Below are 23,359 nucleotides of genomic sequence, written 5' to 3' on the forward strand. Positions count from 1 at the left end.
GCCTAATGTTGTAGAGAGCAAAAGGAATAAAGGGCAAATAAGCAAATCAATAAAACTCCACCTGTGAGGGCTGGAGAGATGGCTTAGCGGTTAAGCGCTTGCCTGTGAAGCCTAAGGACCCCGGTTCGAGGCTCGGTTCCCCAGGTCCCACGTTAGCCAGATGCACAAGGGGGCGCACGCGTCTGGAGTTCGTTTGCAGTGGCTGGAAGCCCTGGCGCGCCCATTCTCTCTCTCCCTCTATCTGTCTTTCTCTCTGTGTCTGTCGCTCTCAAATAAATAAATAAAAAATGAACAAAAAAAAAAATTAAAAAAAAAAACTCCACCTGTGAGACATCCTATACCATCCACAACCTGGTTTCCTTAAATAATTAAGAAGAGTGCCAGGCATGGTGGCACACACCTTTAATCCCAGGACTTGGGAGGCTGAGGTAGGGGGATCACTGTGAGTTCAAACCCAACCTGAGACTACACAGTGAATCCCAGGTCAGCCTGAGCTAGAGCAAGACCTGACCTCAAAAAAAAAAAAAAAAAAAAAGTAAGACGAGAAACAAGGAAAAACTGACAGGTGAAGAGAGTTAAAGATTTATTAGCCAACTCCAATGCATGAGCATATCTGAAAAATGACTAAAACACTCTGGAAATGCACGGATTTGTAAGACAATTAAAAATTTGACTGAACATTTGATTTTTTTTTTTTTTTGAGACAGGGACTTGCAACTTGGCCCGGGTGGGCTTTGAACTTGCTATGTAGCCAAGCTGGCCTCTAAGAGCTGGAAATGGTGTGTGCTACTTTTTCTTGGTTTGGATATATTTTTAAAATATTTTTTATTTTTATTTATTCATTTGACAGAAAGAAAGAGGGAGAGAGAGAGAGAGAAAATGGGCACACCAGGGCCTCCAACCACTGCAAACGAACTCCAGACACATGCGCCACCTTGTGCATCTGGCTAACGTGGGTCCTGGGGAATTGAACCTGGGTCCTTTGGCTTTGCAGGCAAATGCCTTAACTGCTATTGGCTTGGATATTTGATGATTCTTTTAGGAATTATTGGGTGGCTTGTCGTAATATTAAACACAAGAACTCTTATCTTTTGAACTGAGAAACATATTGCAATATTTATGGCTGAATTGATCTGCTATCTGGTTAGACTTCAAAAGCAGACACAGGGGAAGATGGATGGAGGAGGGTCGAGGCAGCCTGCTCTCGGCTCTGCCGTGCTTTCCCCACTGTGGTGAAACTTCCTCTTCAAGCCATAAGCCAGAAAGAATCCCTCTCCTTCCATCAGCCACCTTTGGTTGGAGGTTTTGTCCCAGCAACAAGCCAGTAGCCTCAGTGAACAACTCGCCTCATGTTCTCAAGCTAGTTCTTGGATTTCTGCCCTTCTCCCTCCTACCTGTGTGAGTCCACAGCATCCAAAGAAGCCATTCCCGAGTCCCTGAGAAGTTTATGAATGGCGTGGAATTTCCCCTGGGCAACATCTCCCCCAAGCCAGCATCCTTGCCCTAGTCAGACATCAGGCAACCTCTGAGTCAGCACCTCCTTTGGACAGAAGCTCCCGGAGAGAAGTCTCACCTGGGCCTGCTGGAGCCCCAGCCATGCAACTGGTGCACACACTTTGTAAGCACTGGTTTCCAACAGATAAATGTAATCAAGGTTTATGTGCTCAGAGAAGCCAACAGGATGGGATTGTTTCACTTGAAAGATCAGAAGAAAATTGTAACTAATGTTGTGGAAAATTACTTTGATATTGCTTTCTTGGTACCGAATCACAATTAGGCTGCCGTGAGAAGTACAGGGAAAGAATAAATGAATAGTAACAAATCAACACAAACAGCTTGTGTCAGGAGCACTTTGCTCAGGGAAAGTAACGTACGCATTACTTAAAGTTTTATGACTGTGTTTGGTGTGATTTACGTGGCCCATCACGTACGTAGTACATCACGAAACGGGTCCAGCTGAATCGACCAGCAGAACTTCATGGTCAAGACTCTGGCACGCTCTCTGCCTGGCTCTGCCAGGGCCTGCTCAGCTCAGCATGGTGTCATCCCAACGCCCTGTCGCCTGAGGCCCAAGCGCCTCCCTGTCACGCTGCTCTGTCCTAAAACTCCCAGCCACGCTGTGGGCACCACCCACCTGTCACCCACACATCTGCGCTCCTGGGTGGCAGCGCCGGGCATGAGGGACAGGGATCCACTGCCTGTAGAAGCGAGTGCTCACCTCTGCCAGCGGACGGTAGCAAGGTGGCACACGCTGAGGCCATCAACACATGTTCCTACCTGGGAATAGATCACCTGCCCCCCAAATGCCCTCGGTCCCAGGTGGACATTACAGATATACTTATGACTTCTCTCATGCGATGCAGACACCAGACACATGGACACTATGCGTGTGTGTGTGTGTGTGTGTGTGTGTGTACACCATGGCCACATACACCAGGACATGCACCAGAGATACACGACATCCTTTTTATCTCAGGCAACGTGGTGGCTCTCTGCTCCTGGGTTTACTTCTGCACAGCCCGCAGGAGTCAACTCTCAGTCAGCTTTGGTGGCTCTGTCCCGTGGGGCCTTCCTGTGCTGCCTCAGTGTCACCTGCTACTCTGGGGCTCTTGAGAGGCAACAAGGTTCCCAGAGAAGCAGGCTCAGTCATGCACACTTGCTTCCTCAGAAGCTGGGGAGCAGCCAGACCCGCTTTTGACAGCCACCAGCTGTGAGGGGTCAACCCAGGAGTGCGTCAGCACGGTGGCTTTCCCGCTGTCTCCCGGGCAGGCCACCGTGGCTGCTTCCCACCTTGTCTGCGGTGAAAGGCGTAACTCCTCAGCTTCCCCATGAGGGGCTCCGGCCCGGCACTTCGTCTTCCTCCCCTCCTGGGGCCCAAGCCCTTGCAGCCGTGCTCAAGCTCACGAGGCAGAGCAATGCGGGTGCGCAGGAATCGGGTCTGAGCTGAGGAAAATGCTATGAGGGAGGCCCCGGCCCAAGAGCGGGCACCCCCAGACCATGCACCTCCATCCAATTCTGCAGGCTGCAGGCAGGAGTGACACAGAAAGCCTCCTATCTACACGTCCCTTTCATGCTGTCCTGGTCACACATGTGCTGACATATGCATCTTGGGAAAGAGGTGTGTCTCTGGGGCACATGGCCGTGACACGAATGTCACAGAACATGTGGGCTGAGTGGGGGTCTGCAAGACGGCCCTCTGCTGAGGCGTGCTTGTTCTTTGGCCCAGAAACCCAACCTTCCTCTCCCTCCACAGCAGAGACCCGGGCCGTGGCCTCGTGCCTGTCACCTCCAGCCGTCTTCACACCCCACATTCCCTACGATGCCAGCACCACCTGCCTGCCCTCATCCACTGCCACCTCGCCATTCCCAGCAGACTGTGCCCACTCAGGTGGGTCATAAGACACAGGGAAAATGAGAGGCAGCAGAGGTAGGTCTCAGCGTTACCAAGCCAGGATATGGCCCGGCTCTTTCTGTCCAAAGCACGAGAGCCAGATTCATGGGATGCCAGGACGGGGCAGGGAAACAGAATTTCACTTTGGAGGCGTGGGTTTAAGAAGACATGTTCAGCTGAGCCTAATGGCGCAGGCCTGGAATGCCAGGTTCTGGGGAGAATGAAATATAAGGATGCAAGTTCAAGGCTGCCCTAGGCAACTGATTGAGACCCTGTCCTTAAGTGAAAAAAAAAAATTTTTTTTAAGTGCTGAGGAGATAGCTCAGTGGTAGAGAGCATGCCTAGTATATAAAAGGCTCTGGGTTCAATCTCTAGTATTATAAAAAAATAAAATTAAAAGGAAAGAAACTTATTGCTCACTCTCTGATATCCTAAACGATATGGAAACGGCCCCCAGAGGTGACAGAATTCTCTGTGAATCTGAAGACTCACCAAAGACTATTACAAGTCAACCAGATGGACAGCCCCCATCATTTGCAAGAGGTGGCATGCGGTTGCTGCTGTAAGAGACAGTCTTTAGACTGATGGTCTGACGTCAGACACAGTGTTATCACACTGACACCGACGCCCACCAGGGAGAAGCCAGGACCCCTCCTCTGCTCCCTGGCTTCATATTCCCCAGGCTCGGCACAGCAGGGCAGCCGTGGAAGCCTGCGTGCACCTTGGGCTGGAAGGCAGGAGGACAGGAAGAGTGGGAGCTACCCCAAGGGCCCACCTGGAACCTGCTGGGGGGCGAGCTCAGTAGGGTCCTGTAGGCTGATAAAGAGGAGGAGGCCTGCAGCTCCAAACAGCAGGATGGATGAGAACATGCAGGTCAGCCGCATCGTTCCGAGTCGTGGGGTCATCTGGGGCACACTCCGGGGTCACCTCTTGGGTATGGGGGTGTGTTCTTCCCTCATGATCCACACCAGGAGTCCATCAGGCCAAGGTCTACAGGACAGAGGGAAGAAAGGATCATGGCTCAGTTGCAAGGTATTGGACAGGTTAAGGTCCCATCACTGCAATGACCCAAGGATAGTCTCTAGATCTCCTATCCTACTCCAGATCTTCCTCATGGATCCTTCTCTAGTGTCCTCTCTCCCTCCCTTTGGACACAGTCTCACTATGTAACCCAGACTGGTCCCAAACTCAAGATCTTCCTGCCTCAGCCTCTTGAGTGCTGGGATTACAGGGTTCACACCACAGCCGGCCCTTCCCACTCTTTCAAGCCCAGATGTGCAAGGTGGCGCATGCACCTGGAATTCGTTTGCAGTGGCCAGAGGCATCTGATACACCTGTCCTCCCTCCCTCCCTTCCTCTCTCTCTGAAATATTTAATTAGATTTAACAAAATTCTGAGGTGATAATCTCCCTGTGTTGTCTGTGAACTTTCCAACAAGCACACGTGCTCCCTGGGCAGGGTCTAAGTATGGGCAGGAATGTGGGTCCCTGTCCCTGGTAACCGGCTCAGTGGACCAATCTGCCCCTGCCCTTGTTCCTCTCTTCAGGATGCCGGGGACAGGGTTTCCGTGAGTAGGAGGAGGCTTTGAGAGGCTCCTTCCAGACCCAGAGGACACCGACCACAGCCAGAGATGCCCTGCAGCGCACACCACTGACCTCCGACGCCGACACTGACGGGCGGGGCCCCGGCCGGGAGCGTGGGGTGCGCAACCCTTCCTCCCCGCTCTGCCCTGTGGCGGCTGCTGACCCAGAGCAAGCTCTACCAGAAGGGGAGGAAAAAGAACTGCCCACCTTTTCGAGCACAAGTTAGTGATCTCAGCTAGGCCAGGTTGGAAATCAAGGTAAGAACACACTGTTATGGTTTGAATTTGAAATGTCCCCAACCCTGTCGTGTGTTTGAACGCCTGGTATCTAGTTGATGGCGCTGTTTAGGGAGGTTGTGGGCCTATCTGCTTCTAATCTGTTCTCTGTTCCCATGTGAGGCGTCCTTTGCCATCCATGAATGTAACCCTTTGATATCATGAGCCAAACTACAGCTCCTTTCCCTTAAGCTGCTACTGTCCAGTATTTATCGCGTCAATGGGAAAAGCAGCTAGCATATTCCCTGAGGTCATTAGTCCCAAGGTGGGATAGAAGTTCTCGAACTGATGTTGATGTGGGTGAAGTGGTGTGGGTGCTCGGGACCTATTGGCCCAGCAGGCAACAGGTGTCCCCGGGCGTCCTCTGTGAAGGGATGTTGGCATTGCTGCCCTGAGCCAAAGCGTACGCTTTCCTTAACACCCAGGGTGTGTGCAGGGAACCCGCCCACCCTGACACAAGGCGGTGCCTAAGGGAAGCTGAGCACCTGGGCTGCCCCCAGCACCTTTATGACCACAGCTAGGCAGCTGTGGACCAGATGTGCCTATGGGCACAGGAGCATTTCCCCTGCCCAGGCGCAGGGACGTGAGGGGGAACCTCCCCCCAGTCTCTGTCTAACCCGTGGCTCATGAAGCAGGCAGTGATGAAAGAAAGCCCTCCCCACTTCCTGCGCGCAGGAAAAGATTCCCAAGGACTAGACTGCTTCTCAGCAGAGCTCAGGGCCAAGGAGTATAAAGTGCAGGTTTGGGTTTTTCCCCTCTGCTGTCACTATAATTATTTTTTCACTCAGTTAACTTTAATTAACCTGCTGCGGGCCTCTACGCGCCTGGTGCTGGGCTCCCTGGACTGTGTGGAGCAGGTGGTTTCCACGACCTCCCTGCTTCCACGTTTGCGAGGCAGCCGTGAGTTAGGCCTGCTTCATCTCCGGAGCCGGCTCTGGGCCTGCCGGCAGACCTTGACCTCAGTGCGACGCCCTGCCCTGGAAAAGACTGTTGCTGCTTGCCAGCAATGAGAGGAGGGCACCCCACTCTAATCACAAATAGACTGTCATGTGTCCCCAAAAGCTCAGACTTGGAAGCCCCTCGTGTAAAGCTAAGACTACTCTGGGAGATACTGCCCTGGTTTGTTGACTTGCAATGACGTGGGCGTATGGCTCAGGTTCCAGGACTCACTGAAGGATGGAGCTGTGCCCCATGCCGGTACCCAAAGCACAGCCGTCAGCATGCTGAGGCCCGAGGCCTCCGCCGCCAGCCTGAGTGACTCACGGGGGCGGAGCTCTTCTCTACCTCCCTCGGAAGCTGCTTTGAGGCCTTCCCTCATCTCTGTATTCCCAGACACTCTGTTCCCACACAAACAGTTGTCACAGCCCCTTGGGATGCCCAAACAGTCTTGGAAAGGAGTTGGAAGGACAGAAATGACATCACACAGTGACACAGCACAGACTGGCCTCTCGGTGAGGACACAGGGGGCACAGTTCAGTACCATTCAAAGACACGTTTACACGTGCACCCCCAGTTCATATACACAAATGCCCATATGTGTGCCCACACGGTGCCGGTAACTCTCTGCATAAACACACTATCAATGGTTCACCACAGGTCATGCTTCCTACTGCTACCCTGACCTCCTGAGTCAGACACGGGTCAGACACCCATAGGTCAATCTGATTGACATCAAGATGTTTCATAAGGATGGTACTGGTTAGACAGGCTCGTGTCTTGGGAGCTTGGGTTCCAGGTGGAGGCACTACCTGAGGAGGTCGCAGACCCTTAGGAGAAGGTCCGGCTGGAGAAAGTACCTCCATGAATCAGGCCCGGGCCTGCCTCTCGGTCTCTGCCTCTCTCTCCCACGGGAGGAAGAAATTCCTCTACCTCATGCCCCACCATCAGGGTGCTCTTCCCAAGCACATGAGGCCAAGCAATCAGGGGCCGAAGCCTCCAGAACTCTAGGCAAAATGCAATCCTCCCTCCCCTGCATTGTTGGCCAGGCATTCTGTCACAGAAACAAAACAACTAAATTTATACAGAGGAAGAAAAGGAGCAAAAGAAAGGACAAGCTATGCCTTGCACATAGAGCTGCCTGAGCAATGGCTGATAATCTATCTTCCAGTGGCCCCTCCACCCCACCCCACCCCAGCCAGGGATCTGTCTGACGAACAGAGGGGACGCAGAAGCCCATGTGGTCATCAGTTTGTTTTGTAGCTGGTGATGCGATGTGGCTACAGGAAGCTGGCCAGTCCTCCCTCTTCTACAGTCCGTCACCCTGTCACCATTAGAGCCGCCGCAGACATCTCCTGTCAACTAAAGGGGCCGTGAGCCATGCTCTGAATTTGCCCACATCGAACTGGCCACATGGGGCCAGGCTCTGGACGCTCATGTGCCTGAGACCCAGGAAGAGTGGACGGGACACTCAGCTGTCCACATGGTCCACTGCCTAGGCCCTTGAGAGCACACAGGAACCCTGCTGCCCACACTTGTGCAGAGGGCTGAGAGCCTTGTGTGGCCTCCCAAAGCCGCGAAGCAGCTGACCTGGTCTTGTCTTCTGGGACCTTCTCTCCATGGCTGCTCTCACTGGGGGGCCAGCTAACTCCTGGCTCTGTGCAACCGAGAATCAAAAGGTCAGCTGCTTCCCCCAGGCAAGTGACCTCCGGTCTGGCTGTTTCTGCATCGCCTTAGGAGGGGCCCAACACCCTGACATCTGCAGGAACCCCCTCCCCACACAGGTGAGGGGGAGATCTCCCACAGACCGGCACTAAAGAGGGTGTGCCTCTGCGGAGCCCCACGTGCTTCCCCCAGGGTCTTTTCCTTCAAAGTCGCATGATGTTTTCCAGACCACAGGGAGATGACAGTCCAAAGGTCGTTTATCTCCCTCTCCTTTGAGCCCAGCTGCTGCCTGGCACTTCACTGTTACAATCTGTCTCAAGCCAGGCCAGGGACTAGATGCCCCCCCCAGGTCTTAAAGACGCATTTGCAAAACCCTTAGCTCTCACCTGAGACGGTCCCTTCCTCCCTGCATATGACATCACACTCAGCTCCGGTGACAAGTGCCATCTCCTCTCCCCACTTCCCTCCTCAGACTGATAGACAATAAGAAAATTGAAATTGGGGATAAAGGAGAGGGGCTTAAGGTAAGAAAAATACACAGCTTATTGAGCTCCCCGCTCTCCTCAAAATTCCACGCACTCTCAGTAGCTTCTCTCCTGGAAGCCGGCATGGCGTCTGTCCCTCATTTTTACTTCAAGAAAGAAAGAAAAGATCCAGTTAATGTTGTCACACCTCCTGGGACACAGGGCAAGGCCACCGTTTCCTCCCATCTCCTTATTTATTTGATTTATAAACGTATCTCTTGGGGGAAATGGACTTCAGGATACAAGCAAGGACTTGGGAATTCAGCCAAAACACACGCACCTCCAGAGGCGACAGCCGGACGCACGCACGGACGGCTCCAAGGACACGCTTGGCTGCGGCTGCGGCTGCGGCGGCTCCGGGACCTGGAGACTCGTTCTAGTCACCCAGAGGACCCTTCCGGATGTAGGGACCCGCCCCCGTGTCCCATGCCGGGCCGCCTGGGTGCACCCATGTGGTCAGCGGGCCCCAGGCCCAGAAAAGTTCCCTGTCCCTACTTCTCCTTGTACAGGCAGGATTGAACAATGACGTCCCTCCCGGCTGAGGACTACAGGAGAAGCTGCTCGTTGGGAGACAGGCTGCTATGGCAACTTGAGGAGAATGGAGCCGGGCACTGCCGTCACCTTGAATCGGGAGCCGTGCCTTCTGCCGTGGTGGCAAAGGGGACCTGGCGCCTGGCCTCCCCCGCCCCCCGCAGTGGGGCACTGGCGGCTGAGCCCCAGTTTCCCTCCTTAGCCTCCTGGCCTCCAGAAGTCATCTGTTCCTCCCCGATCACAGCACACAGCCCAGTCCCCAGAGATCACCACCTCCATCTGTTTTGTCATGCGAGTTTGTGCGTGGCTCCAGCTTACTTCTGCGATGGGCCTCCTCTTGATTTCAGCTCATTAAAATCCTGCAGCTAATTAAAACCACTCTAACACTGGCTGCGGCTACGGCAGCGGCGGCGGCGGCGGCTGCAAACTCTGGGATGCGTCCTTCCAGTTTCCATGCGTGGCATAAAGTCGCAGTGCTCCGCGCGGACTCAGGCCCGGCCGGCCGGGCTGCAGACTCCGCGCTGAGCCAGCGCGCTCTCCACCAGCTGGCCTGCGTCCTGACATCCCCAGGGCCAGGTTTCTGCACATCCAGGACAGCTACAGTCTATTGGATGGGTGGCAATTAACCCACCATCCTCCCCTCTGTTATAAGGCCAGGTTCTCTCTGGTGCTTTCTGCAGGGCAGGGCAGAGAAAGGGCCACCCAGGGTAGAGGTCACAGTGCAAATCAGGCTCAAACGCCTCTAAGCCTTCCCCTCACAGTCCCCAGGAACACTACAGGCCTCCCCCGTTGCGTATACACACGAGAGTTCCTTGTAGCCTGAAGGATACCAGCAAATTCATGACTACAGTGACAGGGTCCTGTGGAACTTGTCAAAGAGCCACCAGCCACAGGCCATCAATTGCTGCTGGAGGAAGACACACCATGGGTACCATCTTACATGTTCAGAACACACTTTATCCAAGAGGGCAGAGTAGAAATAGGAATTCTGCACACAGGGAAACTGAGTTCCTCCCAGCTTGCCCCCACTCTGGCAGAGCTTACACAGAAGAACAGTGGAGCTGTGCGCTGCCAGGCTTGCCCTAACGTGGAGAGCATTTACTGCCAGCCTCTGCCCATCTTTGTATTCCCAGCACTTAGCATGGTGCCTGGCACGAGAAAGGTGCTCAACAGCTCACACCACCAGTGCAGTTCAGGCTGGGGGCTGGGGGCCGTCGAGAGGAAGGCTCACCACGAACCTGGAGTTTTTAAAAGGTCATGTGTGTTCCAGAGAGCGGTGGGTCTGCTTTGACCCGGTCTGGGCTGGAATCAAGTCCAGTGAGTAGCCCGATCTGATGAGAGCAGAGGCGGCAGGAAGTGAGGCCCTCACGCCCCACGACACCCTGTGGAGATAGTCACCTCAAAAATACCTAACTGGGGGCTGGAGAGATGGCGTAGCCATTAAGGTGTTTGCCTGTGAAGCCTAAAGACCCAGGCTCGATTCCCCAGTACCCACATAAAGCCAGATGCACCAAGTGGCGCGTGCATATGGAGTCTGTTTGCAATGGCTGGAGGCCCCAGTGCGCTCATTCTCTCCCTCCCCCTGCCTCTCTCTCTCTCAAATAAATAAATAAAATATAAATAACACCCATGGCCTACTGTACATTAGCATGTCACCACTGAACCTACTGGTAGGATCACAGAACATGGGGCTTAAAGACTAACAGGCATTCAAAGGTAAATATAGACTCTCTCCATATACACATATATATTAGCATGCCTAACACAGATGTAGACATGTAAGCTGCTTGGTTGTGACACAACTGATTCTCTCCAGGCCTTTTTATTATTTCTTTTCATTGTTGTGACAAGATACTCAGAAGAAGAAAACAATTTGAGGAAAGAAGGATTGATTTGGGGTCATAGTTTGAGGGCACAGTCCATCATCACAGGGAGGCCCCGGGGCAGAACCATACTTTCTCCATGGTGATCAGTCCAGGACCTCAGCCCATGGGATGGTGTCGACCACATTCGGGGTGCGGGTCCCACTTAAGTTAAATTTATCTGGAACCATCCTCACAGACACACCCAGAGGTGTGTCTCCTCGGTGATTCTAAATCCAGTCAAGCTGACAATGAAGATTGACTATCACATCTTACAACTATATTGAGATACTGTAACCCTCTCTCAAATAAAAAAAAAAAAACCCACAAAACTGCAGTTTGCACGTATTGATAAAAAGCCAATGAAAGCAACACACAGGTAGCCTTGGAGAAGATGTTAAGTGGACAGGCACTGTAGGACTCCTGGTCTTGGGCAGGGTCCATGGAGTTGTCAAATTCAGAGACCACCAGAAGCTGGTGGGGAGGGGAGCTAATGGGTACGGAGCTACAGTTTGGAAAAATGAAAAAGTTCTAGAGATGGACAATGCTGATGGTTGAATAATGTGAGTTTAGTTCATGTCACTGAACTGTATACTTAAGATGGTCAAAATGATAGATTTTATGTGATGTGATATATATGTGTGTGTGATATATATATGGAGAGAGAGAGAGAGAGAGAGAGAGAGCATTGCAAATTTCCAGAGCAAAGTAGTGGATTTCAAGAGAAAGATGTGAGACTCAGTGTGAGGAGCCTAAGTTCTAAGTTCTGGGCCTGACTGACCCTCCAGCTGGCTGTGGGACCCTCAAGATTAGAAGTTTCCTCATTTCAGAATCTGTCTTTATCCAAATACCAAAATACCGACTACAGATGAGTTCCCAAGTTCCTTGCAGCTCTGGTGTGAGACAAATGTCTTGGAAAACAGAAAGGCACTTGTGAATTTCATTTGTATGACGTCACTTTCAGGCAGGGCAGGTGGCCCTTTAAAATGTCCTTTACCACACCTGCGACCCAGCCTGCTATGCTGAGGTCCCCGGAAAGGCTGCCAGGGGTGGAACCCAAAGTTCTACACCCCGAGACATGCTGCAGCAGAGGCTGCTGGGTCCCTATGGGCCAAGTAAGTCCTTTCAGGCTATTTCCCCTCGTGGCAACTCTGCCTTGTTTGAGGCATCAGGCCCCGCAATAGTGGCAAACTGCAAAGCCATGCCACTCCACCAGAGCCCTGCCCGGCTGAGGTGAGTCCTTTGGGGGGCTGCACTATTCCTTTGTGTGAGAACTCCTCCACAAGCCCAGCTGGGATGGTGTCACATGCACTGAAAGACACTTGTAGGGACAGATCATTAAGATGGGGTCCCTTCTTTTTTTGGCTTTTCGAGGTAGGGTATTATTCTGGCCCAGGCTGACCTAGAATTCACTATGTAGTCTCAGGGTGGCCTCAAACTCACAGCGATCCTCCTACCTCTGCCTCCCAAGTGCTGGGATTAAAGGCATGCGCCACCACGCCCGGCTGGGGTCCCATTTTGTAGCCCAGACTGGTCTGGAACAAGCTGGCCTTGAACTTGTAATCTTCCTTCCTCAATCTCCTAGCTGCTGAAATTGCAGGCATGCACCACCATACCAGCCCTGATAGATGTGATTTTAAGGCAGACTTTAAACACAGATAATGATTGGGATTCTACTGTATCCGCAGCCACCTTTCTCATTTAAAAATCTTTAATTTTTAAAGAGCATTAAAGGACAGCATGGGAATGCATGTGGTGATGGAAATGTCCTGTATTTTCACAGTGCGCATGCTGATGTCCTGGTTGGACGTGCACTACTGCACAATACCGCTGCTCACAACGTTACTATCAGACTGTAAGCATAGACAACGGCCCGAGAGAAGGCTCAGCTCAGTGGCTAAGAGTGCTTGCTGCTTAGGCGGAAGTTCTGGGAGGGCCTGAGTTTCCTCTAGACAAATAGCCCGGTATTTTCATGCATGTCTATAAACCCAGAATCACTGGCTAGATCCAGTAATTTGACCCGGTCTGGGCTAGAATCAAGTCCAGTGAGTAGCCGGATCTGATGAGAGCAGAAGCAGCAGGAAGTGAGGCCCTCACGCCTCAGGAACCCCTATGGAGTCAGTCACCTCAAAAGTACCCAAGTGGGGGCTGGAGAGATGGCGTAGAGGTTACGGTGCTAGACAAAGAGCAGCGCCAGGTTGAGGGAAATCCCACCTCTAAGAACGTGTGGGAGAGCAACAGAGAAGGCCACCCGAGACTCTCCTCTGACTTCCACACACATGTGCATGGTACACCCATCTGCACACACTGTGCAGATGTCACATGCAAACACCCATCACATACCACACCACATACCCAAACACACAAGCAGAAAAAAAAAGAACACACAAAGTTTTTCCATACAACTTTTTGTGTATATATAATTACCTCAAAGTAAAATGTTTCAAGAAATTAAGAACCTAAAGATGAAAGTTCCGGGTTGCTAGACTCACAAGCCTAATGGAACCAAGTTCGGATGTCACATAAATAATAGATAACCACTTTCATGGGTCAGCGCCAGCCCCTGTTGTGTACGACACAGCTCAAAGTTAAGGGATTTTGCCTTTAATAGGAAAATTTGACGTGTTAGCAACTACTGGTTGATCTTTGTGCATTTTTCAATTGCAAATTGCACTTTAAAAATGCAAACAATTATTAATATTGATTTGGACTAAAATAATATTGAATTTCAATATATTTCCAGCTGTTTTATGAATTACCCTGTGGATATGTGGCGATTATGATGGAAGAGTATTTGCATGCTCAATTTCTCTTCAGTGGGGATCCTTGAGGAAGGTTGACGTGAACCATGGATAATGAACTTCACAGGGACAAAACTGCCTCCCAAATACTCGGCCGTGATCACAGATTCCGTTGCAGCATAGACTCTGAGAGCTATCAGCCTCACTGGGCTTTTTTTTTTTTTTAAAACCAATCTTGCAGAGCACAGGTTAGGAACACTTGCTCAAGGCCTAGAATAAAATTTTAGTCTTTCAGAGGAGGGAAAAGAAATGGGGCAGATATTTATCATGCTTTGGTAAAATTTCAGGCACTGTGCTAGATACTGTAGAAATATCCTTCTTGGCTTTCGCACAATAGTCTCTTGAAGTGAAAATCATTATCCTTATTTGTTACAGGTTTGGTTCTCTGTAAGGAGAAGCCAGGATGGAGTTCAGAGGTGTGAATGTTTATTAAGGCCCAATGTTTGTGAAGAGGAGAGAGAGGAAGCTGAAGTGGGTGGAAGCTCTGGAGTGGGAACAGCCTGTTGGAGCATCTTGTAGCTGGCAACCATGGCTGGACTTTTATGGCTTCCGCTTCCTCCGAAGCTGGGTGTGTGCTGCCCAGGGAAGGGCATGACCTCAGATGAGGTAGCCTGCTGTAGCTGAGGCAGATCCTGAAGGAGCTGCCAGCTGACCACATGTCCAGTGGTCAGCACGTCCTCTGTAGAAAGAGATCTGAACACATCTCCAAGCCCACCTCTCTGTTTTACGGGTGACGGAACTAAGACTCAAGGCGACCAAACATGTCAAGGACACAGAAAATAAAAGCTATCCCAGATCTGTCTGACTCAAATCTCAAATCCTTTCTCTGTCTCTGCCAGCCATGAATTTTCCCAAACAAAAGCTTACGTCAGACAGTCTTGACCTTCAGTTACTGAGACATGAAGGTTTAGAAGCCTCCAGAGGAATAGGCAGAAAGTTTGGCTGCATAAGCAAATACACTCTCCTCCCTTCCCCTCCCCCACTAACATCCCTGCAACACACAGGCATGCATATGCACACACACATACACACACACACACACGGATGGACACACACTTCTCCATAGTAATGACGCTGCTAACAGAAGGTGGGGACATGGATTGTTAAGAGCTCCCCTGACAGCACAGCCTAAAGACTGTCTTCTCCCGGCAGAGCCTCCAGATCTCGCCAGGACCAGCCGAGGACGCGTGATGTTGCGCGGCCGGCCTCCTTTCACTTTTAGAAAGCACTGAGCTAGTCACATTTTTCCAGCTGCTCTGACATCCACAGCCACAGCAGGGGAAAATTACAGGGAGGAAAAAATTGCATATTTACGTCTCAAAATTGAAAGTTAGGGTACAATACGGACAGAAACAAGTGTGTGAGTAAAGCTGGGGTGCCCCGGCCCCTGGCAGGGTGCAGCTGCCTCCACGCTGCCGACGGCAGTCCACAGACTCTGGGGGAGGAGAGGATGGCAAGAAAGCTTGGCTTCTTTCCAGGGAATCCCTCTCCCTGTGGCTGGCACGAGGCAGCCCCAGAGGACCCGCCTTGGTTTTCTCGGCTGCCAGCAATGCCTGGCACAGTGTGGGAGTCTGGGCAATGTGTGGTGAAGCAGTGGATCGAGTAAGGAATGGCAAGGAGGACGGGAGGCCCCCGCTCGAGCCGCTGCGTCCTTTCGGTGGAGGTCACGCGCGTGCCGCAGGCTGCCCCCCGCGCCTTCCAGCAAGCGGGCTGGCCCGTCCACTCGAGAAGCCAGGCCGGCCTCTGCAGGCTGGCTCCAAGAACGGCCACCGCCTTCTTGACCTCTGGACTAGTTACTTTCCTCATTGCTATGACCAAGCACCTCACAGAAGCAACTTCAAAGGATGAAAGATCTATTTGGCTCACAGGCTGAACGATTTCAGTTCACTGTGAAGCAGGGCAGTTCACATCATGGGAGGCCAGGAAGGGAAGAAAAGGAACAGCAGCGCTCTGATGTCTCCACCTCTTTTATTCTGTCGGCGCCCTCAGCCCATGGGGTCGTGCATGCCTCTCACATTCGGGGTGGGTTTTCTCCTCCAGTCCATCCCCTCTGGAAACACCCCGCGGTGTGTCTCACCAATCTTCAAGATCATTTGAAATCCAGTCATACTGACAAACCCAAACAGCAACAACAACAGCAAAAAAAAAAAAAAAAACCATACCCAGCTCAACCCTTACAGCGGAACTAACCTCAGAATAGTTTTGTTTCTTCCAATTTGAGGACACCAGGACTAGGACTATGGCAAGACAATGAAGGGACTTGACCTTCTCCTGTTGCCCTGTGGACAAACAGCCCTCTCTCAGGCCAGTGTCAGAGTTTCAGTGACTTATAAGTTCTAATGTATGGCTATGTGCCATACAGGAATTCTCCATAATGCTCTGCTCCACAGCTTGTGCCAATCAACACCCTGGCTTCCATGTCTCTAGCCCCCTGAGCCCACCCCCCGCCTTTCCCCACAGGATGTTAGAAAGGCCGAAACTTACACACACACACCACCTACTACCAGTACCAGTCCCGCTGCAGACCCGGCCTTGTGAGCCTGAGTCCTGCCTGCCTTCTGTCCACTGATGCCAGGCCGGTTCAGCACCCAGAGCCTGGACAGCTCCCGGCCAAATGCCACACTTGCCATAAACTTTTGGTCGCTACTTCCCTTCTCAAAACCATCCCACTGCCAGACTTGCCCAATGACACATGTTCATGCATCTCAGCGTGACCCAAAACACTCTGTGGATCCAGTCTGCCAAACTCTCACCCGGAATCTCATCTCTCACCATTCCCTGATGGTTCATAGCCAAGCCAGCCACCCTTGACAGGGCTTTCCTCTGACACAGGTAACTGGGACAGGGTAGGATACAGCATCAGGCTACGGGCGTTCGATGCTCAGCACTGCATTTTCTCACTGGTTGGCATCATCATGTCTCGCTTCCTGAGCAATAAATAGGGCCCTGGCTAACTGATACCAAGGGACTACTTACGACGATTCCTGCTGTCACAGAGTGCTGTCCTGAAGTGGAGAGATGAGGCTCTAGGTAGGCCAGTGGGCTGCTGGGACCCAGTACTTTCCCTGCAGGGTACACTCTCTTTCACAGCTGGTCTCCCCTTCTTTAAAATGGCTTGACTTTCTTCTTTGCTTGCCCTCAAAAATGCACAGGCAACAAGGGTCTGGTCTCTCACCCCCTGAGTTCACAGCCTCTTCCCTACTACCCAGCATTCCAGACAGTGTCGACACTCTGCCCCAGTGATTTGGGCAGAAAAGTGGTGAGCCCTGACAGCTCCGGGATATGGTGCACCCCGGCAACTGTCTGTCAACTGGGGCGAGCCACGGAAGTAGGCAGCCCTCGGCTGATTGGCAGCATCTCAAATGCTCTCGTGCCACCTGTCAGCTGACCATTGTGGGGTTGCTTGAGCCCCAACTTCTTACATGGCTGCTGAAAAGAGGATGGAAGACAGATAGAAAATGCATTTTCATAAAGAGATCCAAAATGGCCAATCCTTGGTATTCAGTGAGCACCTATTCAAGGCAACTCATTTCCTGTAATAACCGTATGACCCTTTTATAATGAAAGTTATCCTTTAAATGACAAAAGCAGTGACCCACAGCAGCATATGCAGACCTTCAGATCTTCCCATTTGGAAACCCAAATTTCCACCTTTCTGGTTCTCAAGTCGTCAAGGTATGCTTATTTTAAAAGACTACTTTAGTGTGTGCTTAAGAGGTGTGGGGTCCTGGATTCAGTCAAGAGAGAACAAAAGAGATGTGGGTCTCACAGGCTTTTACCAGCTAGGCCATGACTAGGCTGGAGTTAGTTGGGCCCAAGGACTAATCACCCTGCTCCTTCCTGCTCCTGGCCACCAAGAAATGACCCCTCCCCTCTGTCCAGCAGCCTCACCCCAGCTCAAGGGTGCTTCATCCTGTCCCAGTGGATGGAGGGTCAGGCTCCTTCCTGACAGAGGACTGCAAGGTTCTGCCTCTCTTCACTTGTCTGAAGGGAGGGTGGGTAGGAGAGCGGCCTGGGCTGGGCAGGTGGGTGGGTGAGGGAAGCTCACGAGTGGCAGCCCAGCAGGGCCATCTGCCATCTGCACCTCAGCTCCACTGTCCGCTCGTCCCCTCTCCGCCTCGGGGTGCATCACTCTGCAGACCCCTGGGAATTGGAAGCTAATTTTCCACCATCATTAGTGATGGAAAGACCTCAGGTTCTGCCTTTAATTAAAGTCAAACGTGGGGCTGAGGAGAAGCACCGGGTGCAGACATCCTCGTCTCACTTATAAAAGCCATATGCAAATAATTAAGTGAGGCATGGAAACCATAATTAAAAATTTCACAAACCCCCTCATTAGCTGAGCAGTCTGCAGAGAAGTGGGACTGAATCCCTCCCCCTTACTGATGTCAGTTTCTGCAGCTGGTTAATTGGGACTGGGGAGGGGGGTGTGGTGGGCCACACCTAGGTGACAGTGCACCTGGCAATGAGCTCTCAGTGACAGTGATCGCCCACCTCTGTCCCAGAAGCCTCAAACCCAGGACAGGGCTTCCAAGACAAAATGGATAAAACCACACATTCAGAATATGGAGATACCGCAGTACAGGACCCCAGCCCCAAATCTCACAGCCTCCCCTCGATGCAGCTGGAGCACACTGACAGACGTGGGAGACAGGTCCCCACTAGAGACCCGGGACCCCTTCAGCGGGACAAGGTTGAAGCGTTTCCCGACTTCTTACCTCCAGGACTCCACGCCCTGATGTCTTCAGCCTCTTCCATGCAAACACACATCCCGGGGCCTGGGGACTGCCATGCAGTGACTCACCACAGGCCAAAGTCCCAGCAAGATACTCACACACACCCCAGAGCACTCCCCCAGACCCAGCGTCCATCAGTATCTACCTGGGGTAGGCAGTGGGGTGCCAAAGACCGGGCCTCACTCTTCCAGATGCTGCTTGGTCCCCTCTCCCCAACACACTGGGGGTCCCTGGACCCAGCTCTCAGCACACACAGGCGAGTGGGTCACCTCATTGTAGGGATCGATTCTGCCAGGCGAGTCGCGGCAGGCATAATCTGTACCTGTTCATTGGCATTTCCAAATGAATATTCACTTGTCCCAGTCGAGGCCACTTGTTTTCTGTCTGGTCTGATGAATGGCGCTCCTCAGAAGTGATCGTGCTCACGGGAGGCACTGAACCGATGGCCAGGAAGCTGCCTGGCCCGTGTAGCTATAAGATGTGACCTCCCAGCCATGAGATGAGGATTCTGATCTTCCCACCTCACCCATGAGCTGCCCTGCTCTAGGCTTCTGCACGTGGCCATGCCTGAGACACTGCTCCTGCTAGAAAAAGTATAAACACAAGACCAGAAAGTAGGTCTCTTGTTTCTGTTTGGGTTTTTTTTTTTTGGGGGGGGGGGGTCTTGCTATGTAGCCCAGGTTGGCCTGGAATTCATGACTCTCAGCCTGTCTGCTGGGATTACAGGCATGTGACACCTGCTTGGCTCCAAAAGAAGCTCTTCCAGGCTCCAGAGCGTCTCAGAGCCGAGTCTGTGCTGCTTGGCTGCTTTCTGACCCAGAAGGTCACTCTGTGTGACATCTTCATCCATGTCCCTGAACTCAGCACTTTACAGTTCCAGCCTTGCATTTCCAGGGGGCTTAAAAAATGGCATCCACCCTCTCCTGACACACAGGGGAGATGCACGTCTCCTGACCAGGGGTAGTCAGATGCCGTGCCAGGCACCTTACTGGTCCACAGGCAGGTGTGGTGATGCACAGCTGTCAACCTTAACATTTGGGGGGCTGTGAACTTGAGGTCAGCTTGGGCTACAAATGAGACTCTCTCAGAAAACAAAAATTACAGCAAAACAAAGCAAGGGCAGTCTTAGCCCTGGACACTGATCTCACCTGGATCTCATCTTCCCCAGCACTACACTGACATCAGCTCTTGGAATCACCGGGGCTTCTTTCATTTCTTTATATATATATATATTTTATTTTATATACTTATTTGAGAAAGAGAGAGAATAGGTGTGCCACAGCCTCTAGCCACTACAAACTGCAGAGGCATGTGCCGCTTGTGCATCTGGCTTTACGTGGGTCCTGGGGAATCAGGCAAGTGCCTTAACCACTAAGCCATCTCTTCAGCCCCCCTTTCATTTCTTTTTTTAAAAATATATTTTATTTATTTATTTGAGAGAGGAGGGTGAAAGAGAGAGAGAGAGAATGGGTGCACTAGGGCTTCCAACCACTGCAAATGAACTCCAGATGTACGTGCCCCCTTGTGCATCTGGCTTATGTGGGTCCTGGAGAGTCGAACCAGGATCTTTTGGCTTTGCAGGCAAACACCTTAACTGCTAAGCCATCTCTCCAGCTCCTCCTTTCATCTCTTTAGTCTTTCACTTAGATAAGGCAAGCTGCTGCTCAGGAAGAGCCCTGCCCACCATGACTACTTGCCTCTCTGCACCTTCCCTGCCACGAACACGTCTGCCTCATACCTGCACTGGAGCTATCGATGCCCGTGCAGGCTGAGCACTCCTAACCCCGCATCCAAGATCCAAACTGCTCCCCAAATCTGCAGCCTCCTCACTGCTGCTGACAGAGCCCACGAATGGAAAATTCTATACCATGAAACATCATTGCACATATGAAATTAATAACAATATCATGCAAAAGCACTTTCAGCCTTGTGGGTATGAAACAGAAATGAATTTTGTGCTTCGACTTAGGTCTCGTCACCAAGATAACTCATACACGTGCAAATGTTCCAAAACAATTCAGAAATTAAAAGCATTTCTGATCATGGAAGTTACTAATAAAAATTTGAAAGAAAAAAAAAAGCATTTCTGGTCTCCAGCATTTTGGGCAATAGTTACTCAAGTGTTGTACACAAAATCAATACGTTTGGGTAGGAAAGTGGATCATTCCATTCATACAAACCAGACATAAATTATAATTTCTAATCTGTTATGTGTGTGTCACTGGAGATTAAACCCAGAGTCTCATACATGGGAGTCAAGAATCTACCACTGAGCCACGCCCCAAGCCCCTAACTATGGATTCTAGACAAGTGCTCTACCACTGAGCCACATCCCCAGCCCCTCACTGTGGATTCTAGACAAGTGCTCTACCACTGAGCCACATCCCCAGCCCCTCACTGTGGATCCTAGACAAGTGCTCTACCTCTGAGCCACACCCCCAGCCCCTCACTGTGGATCCTAGACAAGTGCTCTACCGCTGAGCCACGCCCCCAGCCCCTCACTGTGGTTCCTAGACAAGTGCTCTACCTCTGAGCCACGCCCCCAGCCCCTCACTGTGGATTCTAGACAAGTGCTCTACCTCTGAGCCACGCCCCCAGCCCCTCACTGTGGATTCTATCTAGGCAAATGCTCTACCATTGGACTATGCTCTTAACGCCTCACCAGTGAATTCTCGGTAGGTTCTAGGTAGGTGTTCTGCTGCTGGACCATACCCCAGGCCCTCACTGGTGGAGTCTAGACCAGGATTCTGCCACTGAGCCATATACTTAGCCTCTGACCTTGTTTGATTTCTTAATAAGTCATTGTGAAACATCTCAGATTTATACACCATGTAGACATATAAATATAAAATATAAAGATGTAGAGTAACTAGTGCATTCATCATCCATCTTCAACAATGAAATGCCTGGGGATATTGTGAGACCGTTCCTTTATCTCCCATTTTCCTCATCCTTGTGGTAGACGTTTAATGAACACATACTACACACACGTCGCTGTTCTAGGCAACTGGCATCTACTGGTCCATATTCTGCCCTTATAGAGCTATGTTCTACCCAGCATCCAGATAGACGGTAAACTACATGAAACATTAGAAGGTGTGCAACACCACAGAGAAGAGAAAAATAGCAAGTAAGGAGAGTGGGGAGGACTTGGAGCTAGAAGCTGGCCTCAGGATCTAAGCACATGGAAGGAGGCGTCCACCAGGAGAAGTGCCATTTGGGCCATGTAGATATATTGGGTGTAGCTTGTGCCAAGGCCCTGAGGTCAGGACGGCTCTGATACCAGTGTGCCTGGAAAGCGATGTACACACAGAAGAAGGAAAGGAGATGAGGTCAGTGAGATGACAGGGACGGGCACGTGGGCCACTGCGAGGATGCGGGCCTTGGCTGAGACAAGAGCAAAGGAAGGGCACCACGTGACTTGGATTTAGCAGGACCCTCTCTGGCCCTCGTTGGTAGATTTGGGTTGTTATCAGCTCGCGCCGCCTTCTGGTCCCAGCGCACAGGCCCCAATTGTGCCCGCACCTCGTCCACCCTAGATGTTCAATCTTGGTGGTCAACTTGATTGGGTCAAGAAGCAACTAGACTGGCCAGGCACTCCTGTGGGTGTTTCAGCAAGGAGATGAACCAAGGGCAAACGCCTGTCTCAAATGGTGGCAGCATCATCCCGTAGGTTGGGAATCTGAGCAAAACAGTAGGGGAAGAAGGCAGAAGTCAACTGGTATGGACATAATCTTTCTCTGCTAAGCGGCCACCACGACGTGAACAAGCTCTTCTCTGACACACCTCCCACACCATGATGGGCTGGAACCACAAGGGGAAAATAAATCCTTCCTCCCTTCAAGTTGCTCTCAGGTGCTTGTCACAGCAATGAGAAGCTGACTCTCACCTCTACTTACCCACTGTGTCACCCTGGGCAAGTGACTTAACCTCGCTGTGCCTCAGTTTCCTTTCTCATCATCAAGAGGAAGATGGGTTATCACAGTGATGCTCTCAGAGCCATACCTGGCACCAAGAGAATGTTCTAGCATGTGAGCAAGTGCTCTGGCAAAGAAAACAGAGCCCCTGTGCCCTCCTCTCTCAGGAAGTTCCATCACCCCACAGCTGGCAAGGCCTGAGTGTCTTTAAGAAATAGGAACTGCAGCAGCTTCCAAAAAGGTCTCTAGGAAATGTCTCCTGAGCACACAAACGTGCGTTCTTGGAAGGAGCTTCCAGGAAGTCAGCCCGTAGGCATGTGATCACAAAGGGAGAGCAAGCGGCCCCCGTTCTTGGCATGCCATCTGCAGCCAGAGCTGGCCTTGGATTACCTCCACTGGCCCGTGTTCCAAGGAGCAGTGGGGCTGTTGTTTATCTGCGCACGCTGTTTGCAAAGCTCCCTCCATGCTGGGGATGACAAGCATATGCTGAACGGTCAGTTTGGAAAGTTCCACACAGATGGGTTTTTCCTCTGGGGAAAAAAGTGAAGGGAACCTTCAAGACCACACTTGTACCCAACACTTATGCTGAATTCAACTTGGAACTGAAGAACACGGTGACAGTATGTTTGGATTTTTTTCCCATTTATTTATTTATTTATTTAGGACATAGTCTTGACATATAAGCCCAGGTTGGCCTTGAACTCGTGATCCTCCTGCCTCAGCTTTCTGAGTGCTGGTGTCAGAGGTGTGTGCACGCACCATTGGTGGCTACACGTGTGTCATTTGAAATCACTGATATTCAGCTTCACAGGGTTGGGGAAATCGTGTGGCATCCATTGTATTGTTTGGATTTTCTGGTGGGGTTTTGTTATTTAGGTGGGCTTTTTTTCCCCCTTTTTCTTTTTACATAATTAATTACTTTGCTTGCAAGGTTGAAGTCTCCTAAAAAATTGGCAAAATGCTAAAAGCTGATGCTTGGCAGAGAATGATAGAGTCTGTTTTGAAAACATTTGCAAGGCTTTCTCCTGTAGTCACACACCCCCCCCCACCCTTTCTTGAATTTGGCATTACAGAGACAAGCATAATGGAAGGCTAATATTGTTTTCCAATTCAGCTCATTTACTTTGGAGAAATTTGA

General features: G+C 51.3%; 1 protein-coding gene across 1 annotated transcript in view; it reads right to left on the minus strand.

Annotated features, from left to right (window-relative positions):
• Positions 1-23,359, minus strand: part of Chst8 (carbohydrate sulfotransferase 8) — a 153,547-nt gene that overhangs the window by 84,104 nt on the left and 46,084 nt on the right. Inside the window, exon 2 of the mRNA XM_004659955.2 lies at positions 4,167-4,381. Coding sequence (XP_004660012.1) covers positions 4,167-4,296 — 130 coding nt within the window. The 5' untranslated portion in view covers positions 4,297-4,381. The remainder of the gene's footprint in view (positions 1-4,166; positions 4,382-23,359) is intronic.

Source organism: Jaculus jaculus, chromosome 7 (assembly GCF_020740685.1).
Source record: "Jaculus jaculus isolate mJacJac1 chromosome 7, mJacJac1.mat.Y.cur, whole genome shotgun sequence".
In the NCBI taxonomy this organism is placed as follows: domain Eukaryota; kingdom Metazoa; phylum Chordata; class Mammalia; order Rodentia; family Dipodidae; genus Jaculus; species Jaculus jaculus.